Source organism: Podarcis tiliguerta (genome assembly GCF_965153285.1).
Source record: "Podarcis tiliguerta genome assembly, chromosome: 5".
In the NCBI taxonomy this organism is placed as follows: domain Eukaryota; kingdom Metazoa; phylum Chordata; class Lepidosauria; order Squamata; family Lacertidae; genus Podarcis; species Podarcis tiliguerta.
The window spans coordinates 39,159,947-39,183,345 of record NC_139538.1 but is presented as its reverse complement, the minus strand read 5'-3'; the positions used below and the strand labels follow the sequence as shown (position 1 = coordinate 39,183,345).

The window sequence follows — 23,399 nt, the reverse complement described above, 5'->3', positions numbered from 1 at the left end:
CACTTCCAGATGACTGAGGGTGGTATTATTATTATTTATTGAATTTATATACTGCCCGGTACCCAGAGGTCCCAGGGTGGTTCACAGAAAAGATCAACATAAAAACTGCAATATATATAATCAAAATAAAAACAACAACCCAATAACAGCCCCCGCCCCCCGCAAAAGAGCCACATTTTAAAAGGGCATAGGATGTCAAGCAGACTGCCTGGTTAAAAGGCCTGGTTAAAAGGGAACGCTTTTGCCTGGCACCTAAAGGTGTATAATGAAGGCACGAGAATTGGTAGAATTCTGCTCACAGGCAGGATATGACAGCAGAGAAATGCAAAAATGAAAGATCAAGAGTACTGCCAAAGGTGGAAGGGATGAAGTACATAAATCACAGAAGTGATCACCTATCCTTTCCTTTATTGCTTCATGGGTGAAGAGGATCTTCATAAATCACATCACCTAAGTAAATTCAGAACCCCCTACTAAAGAAATCTAAGAATGGCCTTTATTTTAGTCATTTAAACATATTTATATGTTACCTTTCTTAGTGTAACTTTTGCGATACAAAGCATAAAACTGCTGCCAACACCCCATAATCAATAAGCTAGCAGTAAAACACATTTCTATCATAATAAAAAAACACACTATTGCCACAATATTAATAGTTAGAAAACATCACAGTCAAGTGGATTCACTAAGACAGCATTCAACTTCCAGAATCTAGAAGGGGCTGTTTAGCATGCCATATAAAGCTGAAATTCAGAGTTCTAATTTATTTTGCTAAGCTCACCAGTCAAGAAAAAAAGTAAGCTTGGTATCTTCCCCTTTCTCTCCATCAACAATTACTTCTAAGAGAGTCCCATGAACAGCAATGCAGTAGTAGCTCAATGAGAATATTCTACCAATTCCAAAATTAACACTAGAAATTACTTTTAATATCGATGTAGAGTTCTGGAGAATCCAACATGGTGTCAATCAGTGCTCCTGGGCATCTCCCTCTGCACCTATAAAGCTCCTTACCCACCCACCCCATAAAAAACCCTTAAAAGTTCTTACTAAGCAGTCAAGGTTCACTGGAAAGTCAAGCACAAGCCTCTAGTCATGATCTTCATTGCCCAAGAATACCTCTGGGCACCATGCACTGGAAGTAGTGGGAGTGATAGGGATCTAGAAGCAATCATAGTGGTGGGGAGGAAAGCTTGCTTAGGAGAATGACAACTTATGAGACGGGAAGGGAGAAGACAGAGATAGAAAGCAGAGTGGGTTTTTTGTGGGGGTCTGTAGTTTATGGTTCTTGTGTCAACAGTGTGTATGTTTGTGTCTGTTTGACTGGTTGTGCGAGAAGCAGACAACAGTGAGCCTAGGTTCTTGTGAAGCTGAACTCAATGCACTGTCATATTCACTTTTGGATTGTGAATGGTTGTTGCAACTGTTTGAGGACATGAGGGTTAATGTGAAATGTCCTATACAGATTTATCAAGACAACAGGTCATGTTTGCTAACTTCAGAGCGTTGCAAGCAAAGAACCAAGTACTTGCAGATAAAATTACATCAAAACCCAAAATGGCCATCCTATCCATATAATCAGGCTACAGCAACTGGTTCTATAGACTTGAACCAGATGTGCTCTGGACATGTCTTCCAGGTATGCATCAGCTTTGGTGTCACAGTTAACCAACAAAATATACTAACAATACAAATGCACAATGCCATAGGATTATAGAAAAACAGGCCTTTAACTTGAATAAACTATCGCTTAAATATTCTTAGAATATACTTTGGTCTGTGAACCTCCAAAATTCTACATACTATAAAAACAGTTCCATCCATCATCCTTTAAAATAAATATATACTGCACAGATCCCAAAGGCATGCAGAACATTCAAATGCAGCGGAGATAAAAACAGAATAAACTAAACCAATTTCCTGCCAGCATAAATGGAAACTAACAATATGACCATATTGAACTGGCTGGAAAAATTCAAGTACCTTCTCTTTTTCTAGCTTATGCTGCTTACATTTGGCTATCTGTGGACACCAAGAAACTCCCAGAGGTTATGGCCAAATGGGATTGCTATGTCAATTTATTTCTGTCTCTTGCACAACCCAAGAAGATCCATCCAATATTTGCTGCAACAGGAAATGATGCTGTCCTTTTACAGAAGTGAATATCAGTACATTTTGGCCAAGCTTTTAACTCTTTTCATCTCACATAAAATCATCTGATATGTCACACTCAACATGCAAAAAGTATTATGTAAAATTCTTTGGAATTCAAGTCTATCTATTTGGAATTAATGACTTGATAAAGCATTGTTTATCATCGCGAAAACGAGCTTAGCCCTCCTCACTCCTCTGGCATGGCCACAAGGAGGTTGAAAGCTTTCACTTTTGACTTTCCAGTTATAGTGTGTCCAAATCCTAAACACTGGTAATTTTTACTACAGTTAGGTAAAATAAGCCATTTTCATAAATGATGGCTTGAGGTTAAGCTTGCTTTCACTAGCCATTGACCCGGACTCATTTTTGCAATGCTAAAATGTGGTTTAGCCTTGCACCTGAACCAGAACTTTCAGTGGCACACACAGAATTCCAGCTCCCATGTACAAAGTGGGGGCCCCAAGTAATTTCCAGGGGAGAAACAGCAGGTGTGTACTTGACCCTGGCTCATCTACTATTTTTTTCTTTGCAACTCTCTGCCCTAACCACTTTCCCTACCATCAAGTCTAAGTGTTTATTGATTAAAATTGGGGAAATTAGCTGTGAAAAGATGTTGCACAGGGAAAATCTTCCCGTTTTGCCTGAAATGCTACCCCCTGCTCCCATTCTGCACATAGGAGGCAAACATCAATATCAATGCCACTTGCTCCCACTATCTCCTATTCACTCTAATAATATTTGCCCATTACAGCTTCGTATATTATTTGAATAGTGCCTAAAATTCACTTTTACTTTATCAACAATGGAATTATTGTGAATAGAATTGAGATATTTTTATAATTTCATTCCACAAAGTGATGAGTAATCCTACCGTGAAGCTGTTGTTGACATTTTTAGTGCTGGATTCTGCCACGCTGGCATCTGTCAGATCCACCTCATCAAAAATGATTGACTGGGAAAAGGAAAAATAAATGTAAAACTTCAATTAGGTTGTTTGTTTATTTCATAACTGTTACAAATCAAATATATATAATGAAGGGTTAAAAGAACTGCCTCTGGTGGTTGGGGCTGGCGAAGAGTAAGATGGATTCTGCAAGACAAACAATCGGAGCTTCCTCAAAATCCTGCATGCTGTGTGTGGATGAGGGCAAGGCGAAGAATTTCCACAGCATCTCCCATAGAGGCAACCTATAACAGTCCATTTCCCTGTCAAGCCACTGCCATATGGGGAATTCCTGACATGACTAGCCATCCCTCTAAACTGGAGGGCCTCCTGCACTTCCCAAATTGCAGTGAAAGTGCACTTTTTTACCCTGACCTCTGACCTCATTATATATATAGTTTTAAACTCATTTTAATATTGCATTTTTAAGTAGCCGTAACCCACCCTGGGACCCTGTGGTGCATGGTGGGCAAGAAATTGAAGAAGAAACAATTCATTATTCCGCAGGAACTCCAGAAATAAAGTACAAAGAAGCTGGTGGATTAAAATTAAATTAAATTGGCTATGTAATTTTTGATCTGGGGGCATTATAGCAGTTGTCTATTTCAAGCATGGGGAGCCTCCACCCCATGAGTCAAATTAGGCCTGGTAAGCATCCTGATTTGGCCTGTGAGGCCGTATTCTCAAAGGCACAATCACCTGTTCCACATTAGACATATATGATGTTAAGTGTGAGACAGGTAAAGACACAGCTGAAGTAGACCAATGGGGAGCCTTCAAATGTGCTCCTGACAGTTTGTTGGCAAGCAGGGTTTGCATTCAACACCTTTTAAATTTGGTGCCAAACACAAGCAGCCCTTGGTGCCAAACACGCAGGCAACCCCTACTTGCAAGCAGGGCTTCTTTGTAAACATGGCTTAAACCCAACCTGCATGTGCAAATGAACCTTTTCCCTTGCATCCTGGCTTGAACTCAAGTCACACTGCAAAGGAGAAGCAGGTGACCTCACATAACAGTAACATCAGGTGCTTGACAGGTGAGTCAATATGACCTACCAAGGGAGGGAGCAGGGAAAATCTCCTTCTGGCTGAATCCTAATCCTCACCCTAATCCTCTGCTATTGAGGATCTCTGCTGAGAAGATAAAAGCAAGGGGCAGAAAATAAAACAAGAGAGAAAGCAGCAAAATGATCCTTGGGCTTGGTAATGGACACACTTGGTATACATAGTTTTGGCTAAGGCTCTGTTGAGTACTAACTTTCTCAGTGAAATCCATGTACAGTATATCAAGTGCTTTCACTATCCAGCCACAAGAGACACCTATCCTTTCAGATCCTATGGGTGTTAGGATCAGTGTCAACCAATGTTATGTAGAAAAAAACTTTGCTCTTTTGCTCTTAGCAATATAGCCTCCTTTTGCTCTTAGCAATATAGGCCCCCTTTAATATATGTAGAACTTCTACTACATATAGAAGTGTGATGCCAGTTTTTATTATTTAATCATATCTTTGTAATAATTTTGGCATCAATGTTCTGCTCAGCGGTAAAGCATCTGATTTGCATTCAGAAGGCCCCAGGCTCCATCCCCAACATCTCCAAGTAGGTGTGAGAGAGACTTCATCTGCCGCCTGTCAGTGTAGACAACACAAAGCTAGATAGTCCAATGACTTGACTCTGTATAAGGCAGCTTCCTGTGTTTCTAGCCCTCATGGACACAAAGAAAAACAATCTATCAGTACTTAAGTAAGGGATAACCAGTTCCTATTTTAAAATAGTTAATAGTTTTACCAAAGTAAAGCAACAATTATGAACTCCTAAGTAGCAGGTTTGTGAGAGTAAACACTCTTAGTAGCTAGTAACCCTTGTCATACAAACTGGATGATTCCTATTCCTTATTACCCTCCCATAATTTCATGGACAGCCACATACCTTTGCTGTTTTGGCATAGTATAGAGTTCGTCCTCGCAATTTGAAGTAACGTCTCTTCCAGCGCTGAAATGAGCTGGTCTGTTTCATCAGCATGCCCTCTTTTATAATAGTCTAGAAGTCAATAAGATATCAAGTCATAGAATCAAAGAATTGTAGAGTCAGAAGGAACCCCAAGGGTCATCATCTTGTCCAACTCCCTGAAAAGTAGGGATCCAGGTAAAGCATCCAGGACATAGGGCCAGCCAACCTCTGCCTAAAAACCTCCAATGAAAGAGAGTCTACCATCTTACAAGGGAGTCCATTCCACTGTTGAACAGCTCTTACCGTCAGAAGGTTCTTCCTGATGTTTAGTTGGAACCCCCTTTCTTGTAACTTGAATCCACTGGTTTGGGTCCTAGCCTCTGGAGCAGGAGAAAACAAACTTGCTTCATCTGCCATGTGAGAGCCCTTTAGATATGTTAAGATGGATATCTATCTCCTCTCAGTCTCCTCTTTTCCAGGCTACCCAGCTCCCTCAACTGTTCCTCATAGGGCTTAGTTTCCAGACCTTTGATCACATTGGTCACCCTCCTCTGCACACATGAAGCATTTCTTTATGAACAGCCAATTTTTCTGATTTTACCCCTCCCCAACCACAAAAAGAAGGAAAGTACTGGCTTTGATATCAATATTCTTTATTGTTTGACTGCCCTCTGCTGGAAATATCCAACACATTCATAAAACTGAGCTGCTGATCTTATCTATACCCAAGTGCAATAAACAACAGTCAAACACACAGTGCAGAGATTCCTTTCCTGTGTGAGAGAGATATTATCTTGGTGTGAGAAGGATACAATTCTTCAAACCAGTCAAGGTGATCTTATCAAGCTTTGATGAAGCAAACATTTTTAGAAAAACCTCAGTGTCTGAAGTCAGAGCTCTGTCCTGTCCAATTACGGCTCTGATCTCACCTGTTTGACTAAAGTGAGCACACAGGAGCCTGTCTCCTGTAAAGCTATCAGCATCTGACTACCACAGGAAATGGTCTGCATATTTAAGGGAGTGTGGAGGGCAGTAATAAAAAGACAGGAATAATCCTTCCAGCTTTTATATTTGGTATTTTTTTCCAGATACTCTTGGCTCTGACTCACTGCTTACTGGCTGGCTGGCTGGCTGGCTGGCTGGCTGCCATTTCCCAAGGCTAAAGTGCCAAGTCTGTCTACACACAGTTCTGGACATTTTCTCACTGCTCCACATCTAGCCCCACACACTATCATTCACATAATATGCATATCCAGGCTACAAGGCTATGTTTAGCTGACATTCATTTAGTTGCTCTTTATGATACACATTTGTTAACCCAGCTGAAGAACGTAATAAATACCAAAAGATACATTAAAATGCTACCAACACAGAATTTTAACAATAACTGAAGGACTACAAAACGAAAGCAAAGGATAGAGCTTTAATTCACTACGAATACATAGCTCCTGCCAGTAGCAAGTGTCATAATATGGGGTTTTAATACTCCGTTTAATACTCCCCTTTTCCAAGGAAAGCACCATCTACAAGTACTTCTAGTAGTTCAATGTAGGAAAACATCATTAGGAGAAACTGCTGCAGGGATATCATAAAGCTGTCTGTTAGGTCATCCTGTAACCAAAGGCTACAAAAGCAACATACTGTATATAGAGCACAGCAGTGTTCTTAAATGTATTCACTGGAAGCCAGTATGACAATCAAGATACAATAATAACCTTGTTATACAGTCCCTACTAACTTAACATCCCACTTGAGTGATTTGAAAATTCTTCAAGAGATATTAAAAGCTGAAGTAGCTGAGTCTGCTGAAAATTCAGATTGCCCCCCAAAACCTTTGTTAGTTACTTGTTAGAAATCAAAAGTCAAGTTTTTTTCCGGCTTGCAAAAGCTTTCCTTCCTAGCTGGTCAGAGGCAATTCCTGTTCACCATAGATTATTAGGCAAATGTCTATTTGCAATCATAGGATGTCGTAACTTAAAGTGCCTGCCCTCCCTAACAGTTGCAGATTTATTTATGCTTTTTCATATTTTCCTTTGCCAAACTGCTGTTCATCAGCAAAATAAAAAGGTAAAGGTACCCCTGCCCGTACGGGCCAGTCTTGACAGACTCTAGGGTTGTGCGCCCATCTCACTCAAGAGGCCAGCGCTGTCCGAAGACACTTCCGGGTCACGTGGCCAGCGTGACAAAGCTGCTCTGGCGAGCCAGAGCCGCACACGGAACGCCGTTTACCTTCCCGCTAGTAAGCGGTCCCTATTTATCTACTTGCCCCCGGGGGTGCAGGTTGGCAGGCGCTGGGACCGAGCAACGGGAGCGCACCCCGCCGCGGGGATTCGAACCGCCAATCTTTCGATCGGCAAGCCCTAGGCGCTGAGGCTTTTACCCACAGCGCCACCCGCGTCCCGCATCAGCAAAATGCTATATGCCAAAACATGTCATCTTGGCCTAGCATGGAACTTCTCTCTTCAAAATCAGAATGACCTGAACTATAAAGTGAAATTGCGAGAGAAATTTTTACTGTTTTCCTATGACTTTCAGTGAGATTCAACAGATATACAGTGAGGAAATAGGAAAGGTTTGGTACAACACACTTACCACACGCTTTACAGAGAAAAATACAAAATAATTTGCAGACAAGTAAATTCTGAAATAATATAGGAAGATAGAACCAATAATCTCTGAAAGATGGAATCACTCAACCTTGACTGTGGAATGCTCTCCTCTCACATATTTGACTAAGGTAGAGGTAAAGGTACCACACCAACCCAAATAGGTTTTCAGTGTCAGTTAACAACTCATTTATCCATCCAGCCTGTGGATAACTGGATGAGCTGGGCAGCTTGCCCTCCTTGATTTACTGAACAACTGTATTTCAATATAATGCTATACTTTTATAAAGCAATATCCAACTAAGTCATGCTCAGAGCAGTTCTGCTGAAATCAATGGATTTAAGTTCACTGATTTCAATGACTCTACTTTGAATGTAACTCATGTTAGATATCAACCCTTGTGTATTATGTATTTACTTTTATATTATAACCTTCTCTGGGGTTATTTTAACAAAGAGTGGACAATATATTTTGTATAAATAAATAAAATCACTGGAGTCCTCAAAATGTTTTAGCAAAATAATTGGGGTAAATAAATAAAGTGTATCAAAGCATGGTTTCCATACAGAAAGGTTCTGCCTCCATCCCCCACAGCCTTAGGAATTGATACTTCAGCACCTCGCAAAGCAGAAATCCGAGAATTGAAGAAGAAGAGAAGTTTGGATTTGATATCCCACTTTATCACTACCCGAAGGAGTCTCAAAGCGACTAACAATCTCCTTTTCCCTTTCTCCCCAACAACAAACACTCTGTGTGGTGAGTGAGGCTGAGAGACTTCAAAGACGTGTGACTAGCCCAAGGTCACCCAGCAGCTGCATGTAGAGGAGCAGGGAATCAAACCCAGTTCACCAGATTACGAGTCCACTGCTCTTAATCACTACACCACACTGGCTCAGCAAACTCATCTTCCTACCTCCAGTGAAAACTGAAAGGGATCAAAAAGGATCATAAATACCTCCTACAAGTCAGTCCACATAATGGCATGCCACAATGAAAGATCAGGTGCTCTACAAAAAGAGCCCAGCTCCATATGACTCAAGCAAGGGAGCCAATTGATGCACTACAGGGAAGAAGCAGAAGAACAGCTGAGCTTAACCATACCTAATTTTCCTATACCTGCCTCAAATCCGTCACAGCATGGCAGAGGAGTTTCACAAGATCTCTACAATATCAAAGGCGATAAATAAAATTAGGGAAAGTCCTAAGTGATCAGGAGAATTTGTGCCTTCAAACTGCTACTCCTAGAAAGATAATGAGCTGAAAGTAAATGAAAGAACTGAAAAAGTGGCAAAAATTGAAAGTGATAGGCTACTGGAAGTGGAACTGCCATTTTGTGAGTTCCATGAGGTATCTGGTAAGTTACAGAGATACTACCATGGCAGGTTTGAACACATCTCCTAGTTCATACTCTACACCCATGAAAAAATGGATATCTTCCAGAAAAGAAAAGAAAAACGTATTGGGCAGAAATCTTGAGAATTTTTATTGGTGAGACCCTGTGAATATGCGGCTTCATGAAATTATGCAAAGAGTCCTAAACTTGATCTGCAGAATAAGAAGATAAATGCCACTGGGGCTCTTAAAGAAACAACTGAAAATTATTATCCAATAGTCCAAAGACTTAAAAACAGGCTAAATATAGGCAAGGTTTGTGTGGTAAACATGAATAATAGTTTGAAGAACTACTGGGAGTACAACTGAATGGTTCATGATTTGATGAACTAAAATAGAAACAAATATCAGCCCCCAAAAGGGCAACAACAGATCCTAAATTATACAGTTTAGCTTGTTTTCTGGAACTTTCCTACCAACGGATCCTGATCAAAGAAATATTTCAGGCTCAACCAGCAGACTGCTGGTTTGATTTTGTATTTAATCAACCTGCAGTTTAAGCACAAGTTTGTAAGATTGATGCTCTGTACTCAATTCCCATTCTATTCTTTTTATTCATATATTTGTGAACCGATACCCCAACCCTGTTTCCAGTCTATTCAGGGACTGAATTCACACCTACAGAATAAACTCACCTGTGCAAATGATGAGCACTCCTCCATCTCTTTTAAAAAATGCTCTTTCAAAGAAAACAACACCACCCAAAAAGGCTGCCAACATTCTTGCTCCCCAAAGTAAACCAATGCATTTTCCTGCATTAGACTATCTACAGGAACCTCAGAGGTACACAACTTAAACATGAAAGGCTAGCAAAAAAACCAAAAACTGACATAGTTGTTGGGCTGCCTCTCACACAACACAGATGCTGCTGGGGGAGAGAAAAAGCCTGTAGTTTACAGCTGCCCATCTCTGCAAGAGAGCTGCTGTTCTATTTATAGGCAGACAGCTTAGTAAAGACTTTGGTGGGTTTGGGCGGAAAGGGCTTGAGATAAGATCAAGATGACTTTATAGCATGTTTTCTTTTTCAAGCATTGCTGCTTTTCTTTGGCTTGATGTTCACTTCCCAGCTAGCATATTGCTCAGTCCTTTTGATACTGGTGAATGCTTCTGAGATATGAGATCTGATGAAATGGTAACGGTTGAAAGCAACGTGACATTTTCCTTATCCTCCCTTTACAATCCTTACAAGAACTTCGAATCTATCTTCAACATCTGGTCATGTATCATTACGTGAACAGTGATCCAAAGCAAATGGCTAAAGGGAGAAATCTTACTCTGCCTCCTCACTCAAAAATAAACTGTCTTATTATAGGAATTTATTCTTAAATCCCATAGCAACCAGTCAGTCATATGAAGCAATGATATTTTAATTATCTGCATCATTACTGGGAATAAATGCATGTACCAGTCAACTGAAAGTTAAAACAATTACCAGGAATTAATTTGGAATTCAATAACCTCACTTCCCTCCCAAAGGATGCAATGACTCCTTAAAAGAGGAATGAGTAGTTGCAAAGAGTTGTTCAAACTGCTTTCTTTCCCCTTGCTGGCAGCTGAGTGACCTATGTGAACCAAAAGACAGAGGCTGCATGGGATTTGTGCTTTCTATCGCTTCCTGACAATGCTCAGGATTTATGGTTGCTTCCTTTATTTCATTATTGCAGGTCCATGAGGTCCTGCTTTCTGCCATCTGCACAGGAGTCATCAGGATAAACTTAAACTTAATCAAGTCAGATGGCTCTGATTCAACTGGTGGTTTTTTTAGACCCATGTACATATTACTGGCTATACACATCTTATCAACAATATCCAGTTGAGTTGCAGGACTTGTCCAGCCAACGTAGAGGCAACATTGTAGTGATAAGAGGGAGAGCAGATTCTGTATTCCAACTGACAGCTGAAACCTATTCATTTTCCAGCCAAACACTAACCCTGAAGTCAACAACAACAAAAAGACTACTGTACTAATATCTAAACCATCATGTTCTAAGAGCAGCCTGTCCATTCAAACACGTGTGACAGATGTGTAAAATGAAACTGGGAATACACCAAAGTTGTGAATAAGTGTGTTAAAAAGTACTGTCTCTGGCATGCATGGTGAGCAGCATGCCTTCCACCTAGATGTAGAAGTGGGTGGAATCATTCAGGCAGTTGTGTGGCAATCCCTGTCATTTCCAAAGGTGCAAGGAAGGCTGAGGATTGTCCTGCACCTCCAAGGTGAAGGCTCCTGAAGATCCTTATCTACACGGGGACAAACCAGTAATTACTTTCCACTCCCGTATTCCTGCTTTGGGGCAGGAAAGGTGTGGGGGGGAGTATTAGGCACTGTAACCTGAGGGTGCTCTGTGTACCTTTGAGCACTGGCACTCAGTAACACACATTCCACAGTGGCCTTATCTTCAAGAATGAATGGATGCCACTACAAAGCACTTCTGGGATGCCGTATGCAAAAGCACACACTTTTCTCCACCACCCAGCTTAACTAAAATTATGATAAGAATGTCCCTTTTTGCAGTGGGGTAAAGTTAAGTTAAATATTAGATTTCAGATATGATGACATCTTGGAAGATGTACTACAGATGAAATTAATCCGGTGGCAGCTTTTTTTTGTATTTCCATATATAATTTTTTCCATATTAAGGAATGAGAATGCACACTATGAGCAGGGTCCAGACTTGTTATGGATAGAACTCCACAAGATGCTGCGTTGAAGGAGAAGCAATGATTTTTGCAGATTCCCTCTTCTCTCTGCAGAACCCTGAAAACATGCTCTGGCAAGAACAGCATGGGAAGTGGAGTTTTGGACTATAAGAGAAAGTTGTCTTCCCTCCTTCCTCCAGCAGGAGCCTTCACTAAAGCTCAGTCCCTTCTGTTTTTGTTCACAGAAATGCAAGCCTGGATCCAACCCCATGTTGTTTGTGAGTTTGGAGGAATCCATTTGTGAACATAAAAATAAATAATGTCTGCTTCCAGACGACGTTTACTGTGCAATTGCTATGGCTTGTTAACTCATATTTAACAGGGGGTCCACATGATGCAGTCATCATTCCATAAATATACATTTTCCCAGTGCTCATTCATCTTTTTTCTTATAAAAAAAAATCTGACCTTGAGTAAAGGAGTGAAATAGAAGAGCAACCTCTCTGCAGTTGTGGTCAGAAAAAAATCGGATTTTGAGCCACATTGGGAGGAGCTGATCTTGGAGTAGGTGAAATGGCATGCTGGGAAAATCCCTCCTTTCTCTATCACAAACTTTACAGTTTAAGTTACAGAGTTATTTCTTGTCCTGCAATGCACGTCACTTTCCCTGAAGAACACAATTCCAATATTACACATTTTGTAAAATAAGTAAATGTCTTGAGGTGCTTAGAACTTCAAATGGGAGAGACACTGCAAAACAAGAGGAACATGAGAATTCTGTTCTCCCCAAACCACATGTCTAGGATTAGAAAGGAGAGATTCCACTAAAAATAGCAGTGTTTACTTCTGAATAAACATGTGTAGGTTCTGGCTCTAATCCTGTAAGGCCTCTTGCCCTGTGCTGCAGGCTTTAATTTTTTGTTGCTGTTGTTAAAAATAGTTTGGAATTATGGAATTGTGCTACAGTGAGTGGCAAAGCACAAGAACAGAAAATTAGGTACATTTTTATTGGAGCACCCATGTAGCAGCAAAATATTACAACTGTCTACTGCCCATTTGAGCAATCAAAGAATATTTTAGGGGATTGTTTCCTCAACTGAAATGAACTGTCCCCGAAGTCCTTACTAGTTTGTTTTTTATGGTAGTAAGGGCATGGTTAGTAGGAACGCAGGTGGCACTGTGGTCTAAACCATAGAGCCTAGGACTTGCTGATAGGAAGGTTGGTGGTGCGAATCCCCACGACGGGGTGAGCTGTCTGTAAGCATTCATTATTTATTTCTTATATAACATATAGCATTTATTTCTTATATAACATAAATGCTAAATATATAAATTTTCACATTTCTTTTTCAGGTGTGCAAGTTGGTGTCATAACCTTCTGAAGAGGCACCAAAACACTTTAAACTAGTCAGTGAATCCATTCTGAAGGATGTCAAGTTCCAAATGATTGTGATGTGCCCTGAAAACATTAATTGAGCTGCACATAAGGCAGGTTCATGTAATGCAGGTGCATGTTATGCATAATGTTAATGGATGAGGAAATCACCATTAGCACATTAAACACCTGGGAGTAGAGAAACATCTTCACCTGGGGCTGAAAAAATGACAAAGTCTGCACTAGGTGGGTCTCACCAGGTGAAGCATTCCACAAACAAGGGAGAAAATGGGACTACTGAAAAGGTCCTCTGTGGTTTGTTGTTATGTCTGAATTCATATACTATTAACAAATCAATTAGGATCATTGCTTTGCCTCAAAAGGCTGCTACAACAAGGAGGCAAGAGTGAACTTGTGAAGCTGGTTGCTGAGCCAGTGGGAAACAAGTGGGAAACAAGCATATAAGCAACCATGGGTTGTCTGCTACACATCTGGAAGCTCAAACAATGGATACTTGACTATGGTTAGCATATACCACGGTTTCATATTATGCCTGCATCTGGTCATTTTTTCCACTTTCTAATCATGAATTGAAAATACACTTCTACAGAAGAGGAGCCATTTGAGAAAATCTGGAGCAAATATGACTGAATGTGTCATTGCTTCATTAGCCCTGGTCAACAACGCACATACAGCAGTTTAAATAAAAGATATTGTCTGAACTACTTTGTCTCACATTTCTATTTTTAGCTAGCTGGCAACTATTTTTAAGGTCTTTATTGCTGCTGGTCCTCACCACGTCCTGTTGCACTGCAAACTACAGGTAAACCGAACTGTTAAAAATAGGACAAAGTAATGGTGTAAAGAAGACTTCTTCTTAATAAAACAACACAAGCTCCAGAAAACACAGTGAATTCTAAAGCAGCAAAATACTGCAGATTGCAAAATATTACGCAACATAATTAATACTGGTTTAATTTTATTTAAAAATCTGCATTAACATTTCTCATTTATACATTTTAATGCACTAAAAGTTTCATAATATTTACCTTTCCATGCAAGGGAAGTAATCATTATTCCCACATTCTAGATGGGTAATTGATGCTTAGGATACAATCCTACCCTCTATTTTGAACCACAGCCAAGACACACTTACAGAACACGTGATCTGCATGGAGAAGATCCCTGGCCTCAAATCTATGCATCTCAGCCATGGTGTGACAACATGACAACCTCAGTGCAATGGAAGCTGGCTTCTGCAACACATTGCCCATTTAAGTTAGACCAGCTCCAACATATATTGTGTTGATGCTAAAATCTTTCCTACCTCCACAGGGTTTCTTGAGAGGCTTTTCCAAATACTTGTGGGCAGCATCAGATTTACCTTTGGGAAATGTGAAGGCAGAAATGCTTTTGAATACCAGTTGCTGGAAACCACAAGCAGAGAGAGTGCTCTAGTGCTCCAATCCTGCTTGCAGATTTCCTACAGGCATCTGGTTGGCCTCTGTGAGAACATGATGCTGGACGAGATGAGCCACTGGCATGATTCAGTAGGCTCTTTTTATGTTATTATGAAGTGTTGTATCTGATTTATTTTGTTATATTTTTATTGTCATTATACATTTGCTATGGTATTTTGTAATGTTTAGTAGTTTGTAAATATTCCAAATAATAAGTAAACTCAGCCAATGACTAAAGGGAAGTCAGGAGCAACATGGAGCCAGTGTTGTGTCTATAACTAACTTTGTACAATTAGTTCCTAAACATTCATATCAATTCACAGAAATGCTTCTCTGGTTCCTGGAACCTGGAAAACACAGAGAGCCATGGGTGTCAACTTGTAAAGTGAACTCTCTTTGGGAAAATCTGAGTCTTTGCTGATCCTTTTCCCTCCAGCCCAGCTTGTGCATCAGCAAAGGTCAGTAAAGACAGGAGAATGAGTAATACTAAGCAGGCTGTACTACAAAATTCAGTGTTTCATAACACCTAACACCTCTCCCAAAATCCTGTGTCTCTCTACAGGTCTGCTGGAATAGTATAGTATAGTGCATAGTGTATATACACTATACACTATATATAGTGTACACTATATATAGTGTATAGTGCACAGTACAGCTTTTAATGTATAATGCAATATTATGCTTTTACTGAGTCTCTCTCACACACACAAAACTCTGTTATTAAAGTATTGTACTTCAGATTCACAGTTTTCTTTAACACAGCCAGTCTGCCTTCAGTTTACTGCTTCCATCACTAAGCAAGGCCTGGGCTTAGTCTAAAAGGATCTTAAGCAGCAATGTTATATGCTAGAGCAGGCATAGGCAAACTCGGTCCTCCAGATGTCTTGGGACTACAACTCCCATCATCCCTGACCACTAGTCCTGTTAGCTAGGGATGGTACCACCTGTTCTTTAGTGCACACTGCTAAATAACAGGAACCTTTGATTGCTTTGTGAGCGTGAATAAGAAACTAAAGTAAAAACAGAATCTTCTGGCTAGCCATGTTTCAGGCCTTCAGGATACTTTAGATCATCTTGCCAATGGTTGAAATGCAAGCAAAGCAGTGCCTTAGCACTTGAGATTTATTGCAATGAGCACTTAAACTGTAACTCACTGGAAGATTTAGGAGACTAAATTCATAGCTGAGAACTATTACAATTCCAGAAACTCCTCAAGGCCAATAATTGTTCAGAGTAACAGCAAGAACAAACCTAAGGTACCTATGTGGAAATATATGTTTAGAATATATTCTTGTGGTTTATTGGAAGCATACTGTCACGTGCATATTTCTCTTTTATTGTTCAAGACCTGTTGAACCTTCCTATATCTTAAATCGTCAACCTTATATGACTGAGCAGCTATAAAGCTCAAATTAACATCAGGGTTGTCCTTTTCCCTGGAATTGCCATCTTTTCTTCACTCACTTCTTACAGGGAATCCTCACAAACCACTCTCAGATTATTACATTCCACTGTTTTCTGTGTTGTTGCCCAGTGTTTTTTCAGGCCCGACTTGTGGCTTTTTCTTTTTGCAGCAGCAGCCTGTTCATCATGGACAGGCAACATGCAATTAGAGCTTTTAAGGGTAACTGTTCCTTTAAACAGAAAGCTCCCGTCTGCAGGGTCAAGCCCATTCCATTTCTGCCCTGGCCAGTGCAGCTGCAGGAATAGTGCTGAATTGCCCATTTGGCCAATTTCCCAACTCCCAAAGTGTGCATTAAATTAGTGGTTTCTCACCATTCCCCACTCTTTTCTTTTCATTATAATAAAACAGCAATACTTTACTGTAATGGAAAGAAAAGATAAAAAGCTACAATGGAAGAGAAGTCATTAATTTAACACATATTACCGTCAGGGGGTGGGGGCTAACTAAACAGGGAACAAATGAGTATTAGTCCCCAAATCACACTTCCCAGAAAGCAGTAACATGTCTGAACCAGCAAACATGAAGCTTGCCATTAGCAATGTAATGCATCTTAGCTAGCTGAACTTAGATATGAGTAGACATTAAAGAAGTATCTTGGCCAAGATACTGGATAACATAATGCTATACTGAGTGCTGTGAAGAATCTGCCTTACTTCCACTACCACCTAATTGCAGAAACACAATTCCTCAGCAGCATTAAAGAGTTCTAGCATGGAAGCAACCCAAGTCAGTTTTGAAGAAAACCCTCAAAATGACATGCACAGTATACACATTAATAATGCATTTGTCTTCCATCTCTCATTGGAAAAGAAAAGGTGATCAAAAGCTAGAGCGGAAGTAAATGAAGAAATGTATACATAATTAAGATAGCAAGTCACAAAATAGAGCAATTGGTAATTCTAAAATTGTTATCTTGAGAATCCAGTACTGCTTAGCTAGAGGTTTTTGTTAGATTAAAGCAATGGAAGCTTAATGGCTATACACAATTTCTGTTTATAATCCTTGTACTTAAAATGTTTATATTCACATAGCACAAGCAGAGTGTTTAGGCTTTTTACAACCACATTGACGTAGGAAATGATGCAAAGCATGGCAAGTGATTAAGTGGGAATTCAGAACGGAGTTTGGCCTTATATGAACTATGGCAAAATATAAAACGTATCCATCCATGTCATTTCTTTAATTACTGCAATTAAAACATTCTAATTTGGGAAAGGCTCATTTGTTTTTCTCACTCACACCAATGCTTAGAGTCCAAATTTGAGACTGCTGGATCCTTCCCTATTCCTAAGGGAGTCACTCCAAGTGTACTATTTAAATATGATAAAAACATTTAAGGAAGCAGAATTTCAAATGTCCATCTTCAAACAAGGTGAAGTTCAGGAATTTTCTCCAAATGTAAATGTCATAATCACCAAAGTATAGATAGCGGCTCTCCATATACAAAGAATTTGGCTACCTGAGGTAAAAAGCAAGTAATCAATTAACAGTTTATGATGTCACTGCCAGTGACTTTAAATCAGTACCCCAGAAGAAAATACTTCAGCATTAATACTACAATGTCAATAGTAGGCTTAACTACATGTTTTATGAGGTTTCCTCCTGATTTTTTCCTTGTTTGATTAATCTATCTATCTATCTATCTATATATACTATGTATTCATAAGTTTGACCAATGGAGCAGAAATTAGAAGTGATTTTTCTATCTTAAACTTAAGGCTGTTTCCAGACTTAATTTAATAAAGAAAAAAATGTGTCATTCAGAAACTTAATATTGGTTGAAACCCACAGTTTCCCCACAGAGTTCTCTCCAAATATACGTTAACTACGGGGCTCTGCTCACCATTCCCTCACTAATACACTTCCATTTGCTGAATATTGTGCCTAATCAAGCAACCATCCCAGCCTTCTACTTCTAATCTGCAGCCCCATTTTGCACCAAATTTCACCTTTCCTCTCATGGCCATGCCTTCTCCTCCACCCTCCTTCTCTGCAACCCCTATCCCAGAGTCTTCCTCCTCCACACATTCTAACTACCAAGCACCCTTTTACCTTCACCCAGTAATGAAGCCCCCGTCCCCTCCTTTTCTGCAGCCCCTTTTGTATCCCTGCTTTCATCTTCACTCCCATACCTATGCCAACTCCTCTTTCCTTTTTCTACAACTCCCCCTTTGCACACACCCTTTTTCATCCCTCCTCTACAGTCATTTCTTACAGTAGGCACTACCCATATTTCCATGCCTCCTCTTTCCTCCTATTCTGGAGCCCATCAGTTTCTGCAGAAACCAAAATCAATGTTTGAAACCAAGATCAATGGTTTGTGCGTAACAAGGAAATACTAGTGGAAAGTGAAACGTGAACACTGTGCAAGTCCTTAGTTCATCCATGTAGCAGAGGGAGAGGGGTGAGCGAGCCCAAGGCTTCACTCCAGCCAATTCCAAATCATGCACACAGCACTAAACCATGCTGTTGGACTGTTGCAGTTTCCATTACCTCTGACCAAAGGCCATGCTAGTTGGGGCTGATGGGAGTTGCAGTCCAACGACATCTGGAGTGAAATAGGTTCCCCATTCCTGGTTTAGCATTATGTGTGAACCAGCTGAGTTTTTCTTCTCCTGGATGTGAAACACATTGCTGAGCCATTTCAATGTCACACGACATTGTATGATGTAATGAACCTTTACAAGACAATGATTTTTTCATCCTTCATTTTTGCTGTTATTGCTATGCAACCATAGTTGCATAGTTGCAGTACATATAACACTGCGTCAAAGATACAAGTAGCATCCAAGAAGCTTTGTAGGCAGCAAATGCTCCCAGGATGCACAATAGGGATTTCAAATGCTGGGTTCACAACTTGAAACATAACCCGTTATTTGCAGACTTCTGAGAGATACCAGGGGTAACTCCAATAAGATTCTTTTTCTTTTTTTTTCTAGTATGGCTTCATAACCATGTTGCAACATGTAGAAATTCAGTGGTTGCAGGTTTTCCTGGCAACCAGATGCAGCAATAGGAAAAGCTTCCCTGGCTGAATTGCTGCTGGTCATTCAAAATAATCAAACCCGTGCCAGAATAATGGAAATGTTCATGAGATACACAGCAAGGACTGCAGATGCACAGTTCAAAGCACAAGATGCAACACTCTTCTAAATTTCCAAACTCATTAAGGAACAAGAGTTTTTGTGGTAGTAAAATTAAAATGGGTATGGGACACTGCAGGAAGGCCTAGGGAGGGTTAAGTGGGGACATTTAAGCAGCTCTAAGCATCCTGATGCAGCAGAGGAATCTGTGTGTGTGCACACATACAAAGTATGACAAAGACATGGGGCTAGCATCAGGACTCAGCGCTGTCGGGAAGGTGCCAAAGCCCCAACACACTTTGGGAGAGAACACGGGAATTGACCAACTCTCACTGAGGAGGAACTGCCATCTCTGACAGAAGGAAACCCCCTTGGGAGGTTTGGATCACCTTTGAATAGGTAGAGTCCCTCCTCCTTGTCTCTTTGCAGAAACACCTTATCTTCTCCACCTCTACAAAGACCCCTCTGCCCAGAGTCACTCATGTCTTAAAGTAAAAATGTGACAGTTGCAAGAAGGAGCCACCTCTGCTCAGTCACCTGCTCTTTTTCTAGGCTGCAGTGGACCCCTAAGATACCTAGAGGGTGCAGAGCTGAAGTAGCTGTTCCTTTCCACTTCACCACCCAGAAGAGGGAGAGAGAGAATAGAATTGAGCTGGACTAGACCTACCATCAAGGCAGAGTGAGGTGACACCCCTCCTTCATTCCTCCTGAGCCCCTGCCATTTCCTTCCTTCTCAGTTACCAGGGAACAAAGCTTCCTTGTTTGCTAGGCTGGATGAACACTAGGTATCCATTGTATGCTAGGTGAGCATACAGTGGAGGTCACATTAGTTGCTGCCACCTGAAAGGAGCACTCACTTCTCATTATCTGCCAGCAAAGACCCTTACCCTCTCTCTCTGGAATGACTGCTTACCATAACTTCTCACCTCCACATAACTCATTTACCTGCCCTTTTACAGCCCGGTGAGATGAGACCATTGCTCCTTACCAATGTCAGTAGTTGCTCACCTATCCAAGTGATACCTCTGTTAGGCCTAATCACAACCACCATGTTGCCCAGAGAAAGATTGTGCCTCCCCTTGATCACTGTTTCTACTCTTTCTTAAAGTCCACCTCTGCCCAGTGGAGGGCAAGATAGCAGAGATGGCCACCAACTCCACTTAGTTGCTTACACTTTGCATATGGGCTGCACCAAAGTTGGATGCACTAACTTTGGGTGACATGGCAGCTTCTTAACTTACCACCTAGATAAGGAGAGTGAAGGAGAAAGAGATGGTGCCTTGTCACCTCTCACCTGCTTACCTAGTAGCCCCTCTGGGCAATATATTTGGGATATCACTGCCACGTCACAGAGAGAGATATTTGGGATATCACTGCCACGCCAGAGAGAGATAGTGTGCAGGTAAATGGATTACTTACACGCTCTCTCTGGGTGGCTACAGCTGAGCCCACCACACAACCCACTGAGAAAGAGAGTGAGAGACAGCATGCTCGGGTAAGAAAGCTGAGATGATGACTCCTTGCAGGGACAGTTGCCTCCACACACTCCTCTGCCTGCTCCCTCAATTCAGGGTGACAGCAAGGGCTGGGCCTATACTATTTTTTATATATGCAGCTGTTCTGTATATGGTTTTTTATTGTGTGGGGAAACCGCCTCCACAGGAAGCCATTCGTAAATGAAATACATAACTATCCTGGGCCCCAATCCCAACCACTACATTACCCAGAGAGCAAGCGCAGTCAAGCACACTGAGCGAAGGTTGGGGTGGCTGCACAGAGCCACCCACCTCTATTGGCTCCCACCTTCTGGGTATCGCAAAGCACGCTGCCAACCCCTGCGCCACTCAAGAAGGGTGCGCTCACTCGGGAGAAGGAGCAGAAGCATCTTCTCCCCCAGCCCCACCTCCACACCTTGCTCACTCAGGTGGACGAAATGCCAGGGCAGCGCAAGGACCAGCTGCTGCCTTGGCCCTTGCTCACCTGTGTGCCCTCTCGCCCTCCCTCATTGGGAGACCTAGCAACTGGGATAGATGGGAGGATGCAAGAGGTGGATGAGGGGTTCCCCACCACCACCACCACGGGCATATTTTTTTTTTTTTGCCGAAGGCCCTAATAAAACCTGCAAAGCGCAGTAGCCATGGGGGGGGGGGGGTTGGCATAGACCATGAGGGGAAGGGCAAAGGGCGATGGAAGTGCCACCCCTGCCGCTGACGAGAGGGCCGGGTTAGGGGAACGCGCTGAAGGGCTGCTGGAGAGCCCAGGCCCTGCACGGCAGCGCCGTTTACCCGGGGCTGGTCTGGGGAGGAGAGAGTGGGAATGAAATGGAGGATGGGAAGAAGGCTGAGGGAGGGGGGAGCGCATAACCACCTCCTCCTCCTCTCCCCTGAAGGCCCGACCCTTACAGCGCTCACCTTCTGGCGGATCTGGCCGGACGTGGAGACCTTGCGGATGAGTTTTTGCGGGGAGCCGGGCTCTTGCTCCGGCTCGCTGTCCGACGACTCCTCAGTCGCCACCGGAGGGGCAGCGGCGGTGGCCCCGGCCTGGGGCTGCGAGGAGCCCGCCGCCGCCGCCATGCTGCACCGTGAGGAGCAGGGCGGGCAGCACCACCTAGCGCCGCAAGCGCCGCGGTGCAAGCCGGCAGCCAGGGAGGAGGGAGCGCGGGCGGGCGGGGAGCTCACTGTGGGGAGCGGAGAGGCGTCCGCAGCGGACGTGGCCGCCCTCTGGCGGGTCGGTTCTGCACTGGTCCTGAGGCGACCTCCTCAGGCCCCTAAAGTGGCTTGAAGCGAAGGGGGTGGGGGAGGAAAAGGGATGCAGCCTCTCGGGAAGGCTGTTAGTTCGCACGCGGGGAATTAAGAATGCGCCCCCCCGTGCGCGCACACACACAAACGCCCTACTCGCCCATCTTTTGCAGGACGGGTGTATTGAGGGGTTTCTGACCATGTTAAAATATTGTCGTGTCCTCAGTGAACGTCGCAGCACATCGATCTGAATCTGGGGTGAGAGGACTCAGGGGATAAGGCCCCGCCCCATTTATTTACTTCACCCTGGCTTAAAATCTCCCCCTGTGATAAATCATGCTCGCCTTTACAACTCAGTTCATATTAAAAACAAATATACATTAGAAAAAGACCTGGCGCATGAGGGAAAGGGGATAAAACGGACTAGAATTTGTTCTGGGTTTTCTTTTCTTTTGCTAACAGCAGCATTTTGTTTCGAATAGAAGGGAGCATTAAAAATGAAGTTATTGCACCTGTAATCTGCCACCTCATAAATATACCATATCATTTTGGTTTCAGGTATAGAGCATGTCACGGCCACCTCCATTGTCCCACTGCCTTGTACACACATAGTTACAATAACTCCTCTGTAAGATATATGAAGGCATAGCACTGTACCCTGTGTTCATATGCTCATTACAGAACTTGTAAGTCATAATCTTTTAGCAAATAAAACCGAAAAAGCAGGCAACCTGCTTGTAGATTATTATATCCAACAACCAATACATGTTCATTTTGCAGTGTATGCAGCTATTACATATGCTGCAGGTTAGAAGTGCCTTCTGTGTAGGAATTTCACAAAGTACATGGGATTCATCAAACAGCATGAAAAAAGGGCACTTGACACAACAGGCATTGTATGGTCCACACCATGAATACCACAACTTCTGAATTGGAGACATAAACCTGAATCATAGAATTGAAGAGTTGGAAGCAGTGGTTCCCAACCTTTTTTTGCCCGTGCCCCACCTAAGCATCTCTAAAATCCTGACACCCCCCCCAGGTGACATATAATCCTTATTATTCAAAAAGAGAACTGGAGGAAGCCTAAAAGGCCATTAACTGTTAGTAACTCATTCTTGAATTGACCACCCCCTTAAAAATATAATTGCCCCCCTGTGAGGTGTGTGCCCCATGTTGGGATCCAGGGGTTTGGAAGGGTCCCAAGGGTAATCTAGTCCAACCCCCCACAATGCAGGAATCTCAACTAAAGCATCCATGACAGATTTTTATAGTGTAAACTATAGCAGCTCCCTAGTGTACATTAACCTGCTCACCTTCCCTCCAAACATAAAAAGGGAACATGGTGGCATCTGCTAGGGCTTATCAGTTGTCCCAGTTTAGCTTGCAATGCCACTTTCCCCAAACCGTGCACATCCACTCCACACCTGACATCATATGTTGAAACCACAGCATTTCCCTTGAAACTACTGCTAAAATGGAGGTTCTCAGCTAGGGAGACCAGCATATTTATAGTACAAACAGATCAGATACAAAAACTGACATGCTGTGTTGTTGTTTTTACAAAGATTATTTTCACTCCATATATGTGCTATT

The 23,399-nt window shown here is 42.1% G+C and overlaps 1 protein-coding gene across 12 annotated transcripts in view; it reads right to left on the bottom strand.

Annotated features, from left to right (window-relative positions):
• Positions 1 to 21,834, bottom strand: part of DGKD (diacylglycerol kinase delta) — a 70,187-nt gene extending 48,353 nt beyond the window's left edge. For 3 of the 12 annotated variants that reach the window (XM_083441234.1, XM_083441221.1, XM_083441223.1), the window contains exons 1-3: positions 21,477 to 21,664; positions 5,023 to 5,133; positions 3,023 to 3,103 (exon numbers count right to left, since the gene is read on the bottom strand). In XM_083441234.1, coding sequence (XP_083297360.1) covers positions 3,023 to 3,103; positions 5,023 to 5,133; positions 21,477 to 21,638 — 354 coding nt within the window. In that variant the 5' untranslated portion in view covers positions 21,639 to 21,664. Of the gene's footprint in view, positions 1 to 3,022; positions 3,104 to 5,022; positions 5,134 to 9,677; positions 9,699 to 21,476 lie in introns of those variants that run through there. The other 9 variants (XM_083441233.1, XM_083441235.1, XM_083441222.1 and 6 more) reach the window with 5 other exon arrangements.
• Between the last annotated feature and the right edge of the window lie 1,565 nt (positions 21,835 to 23,399).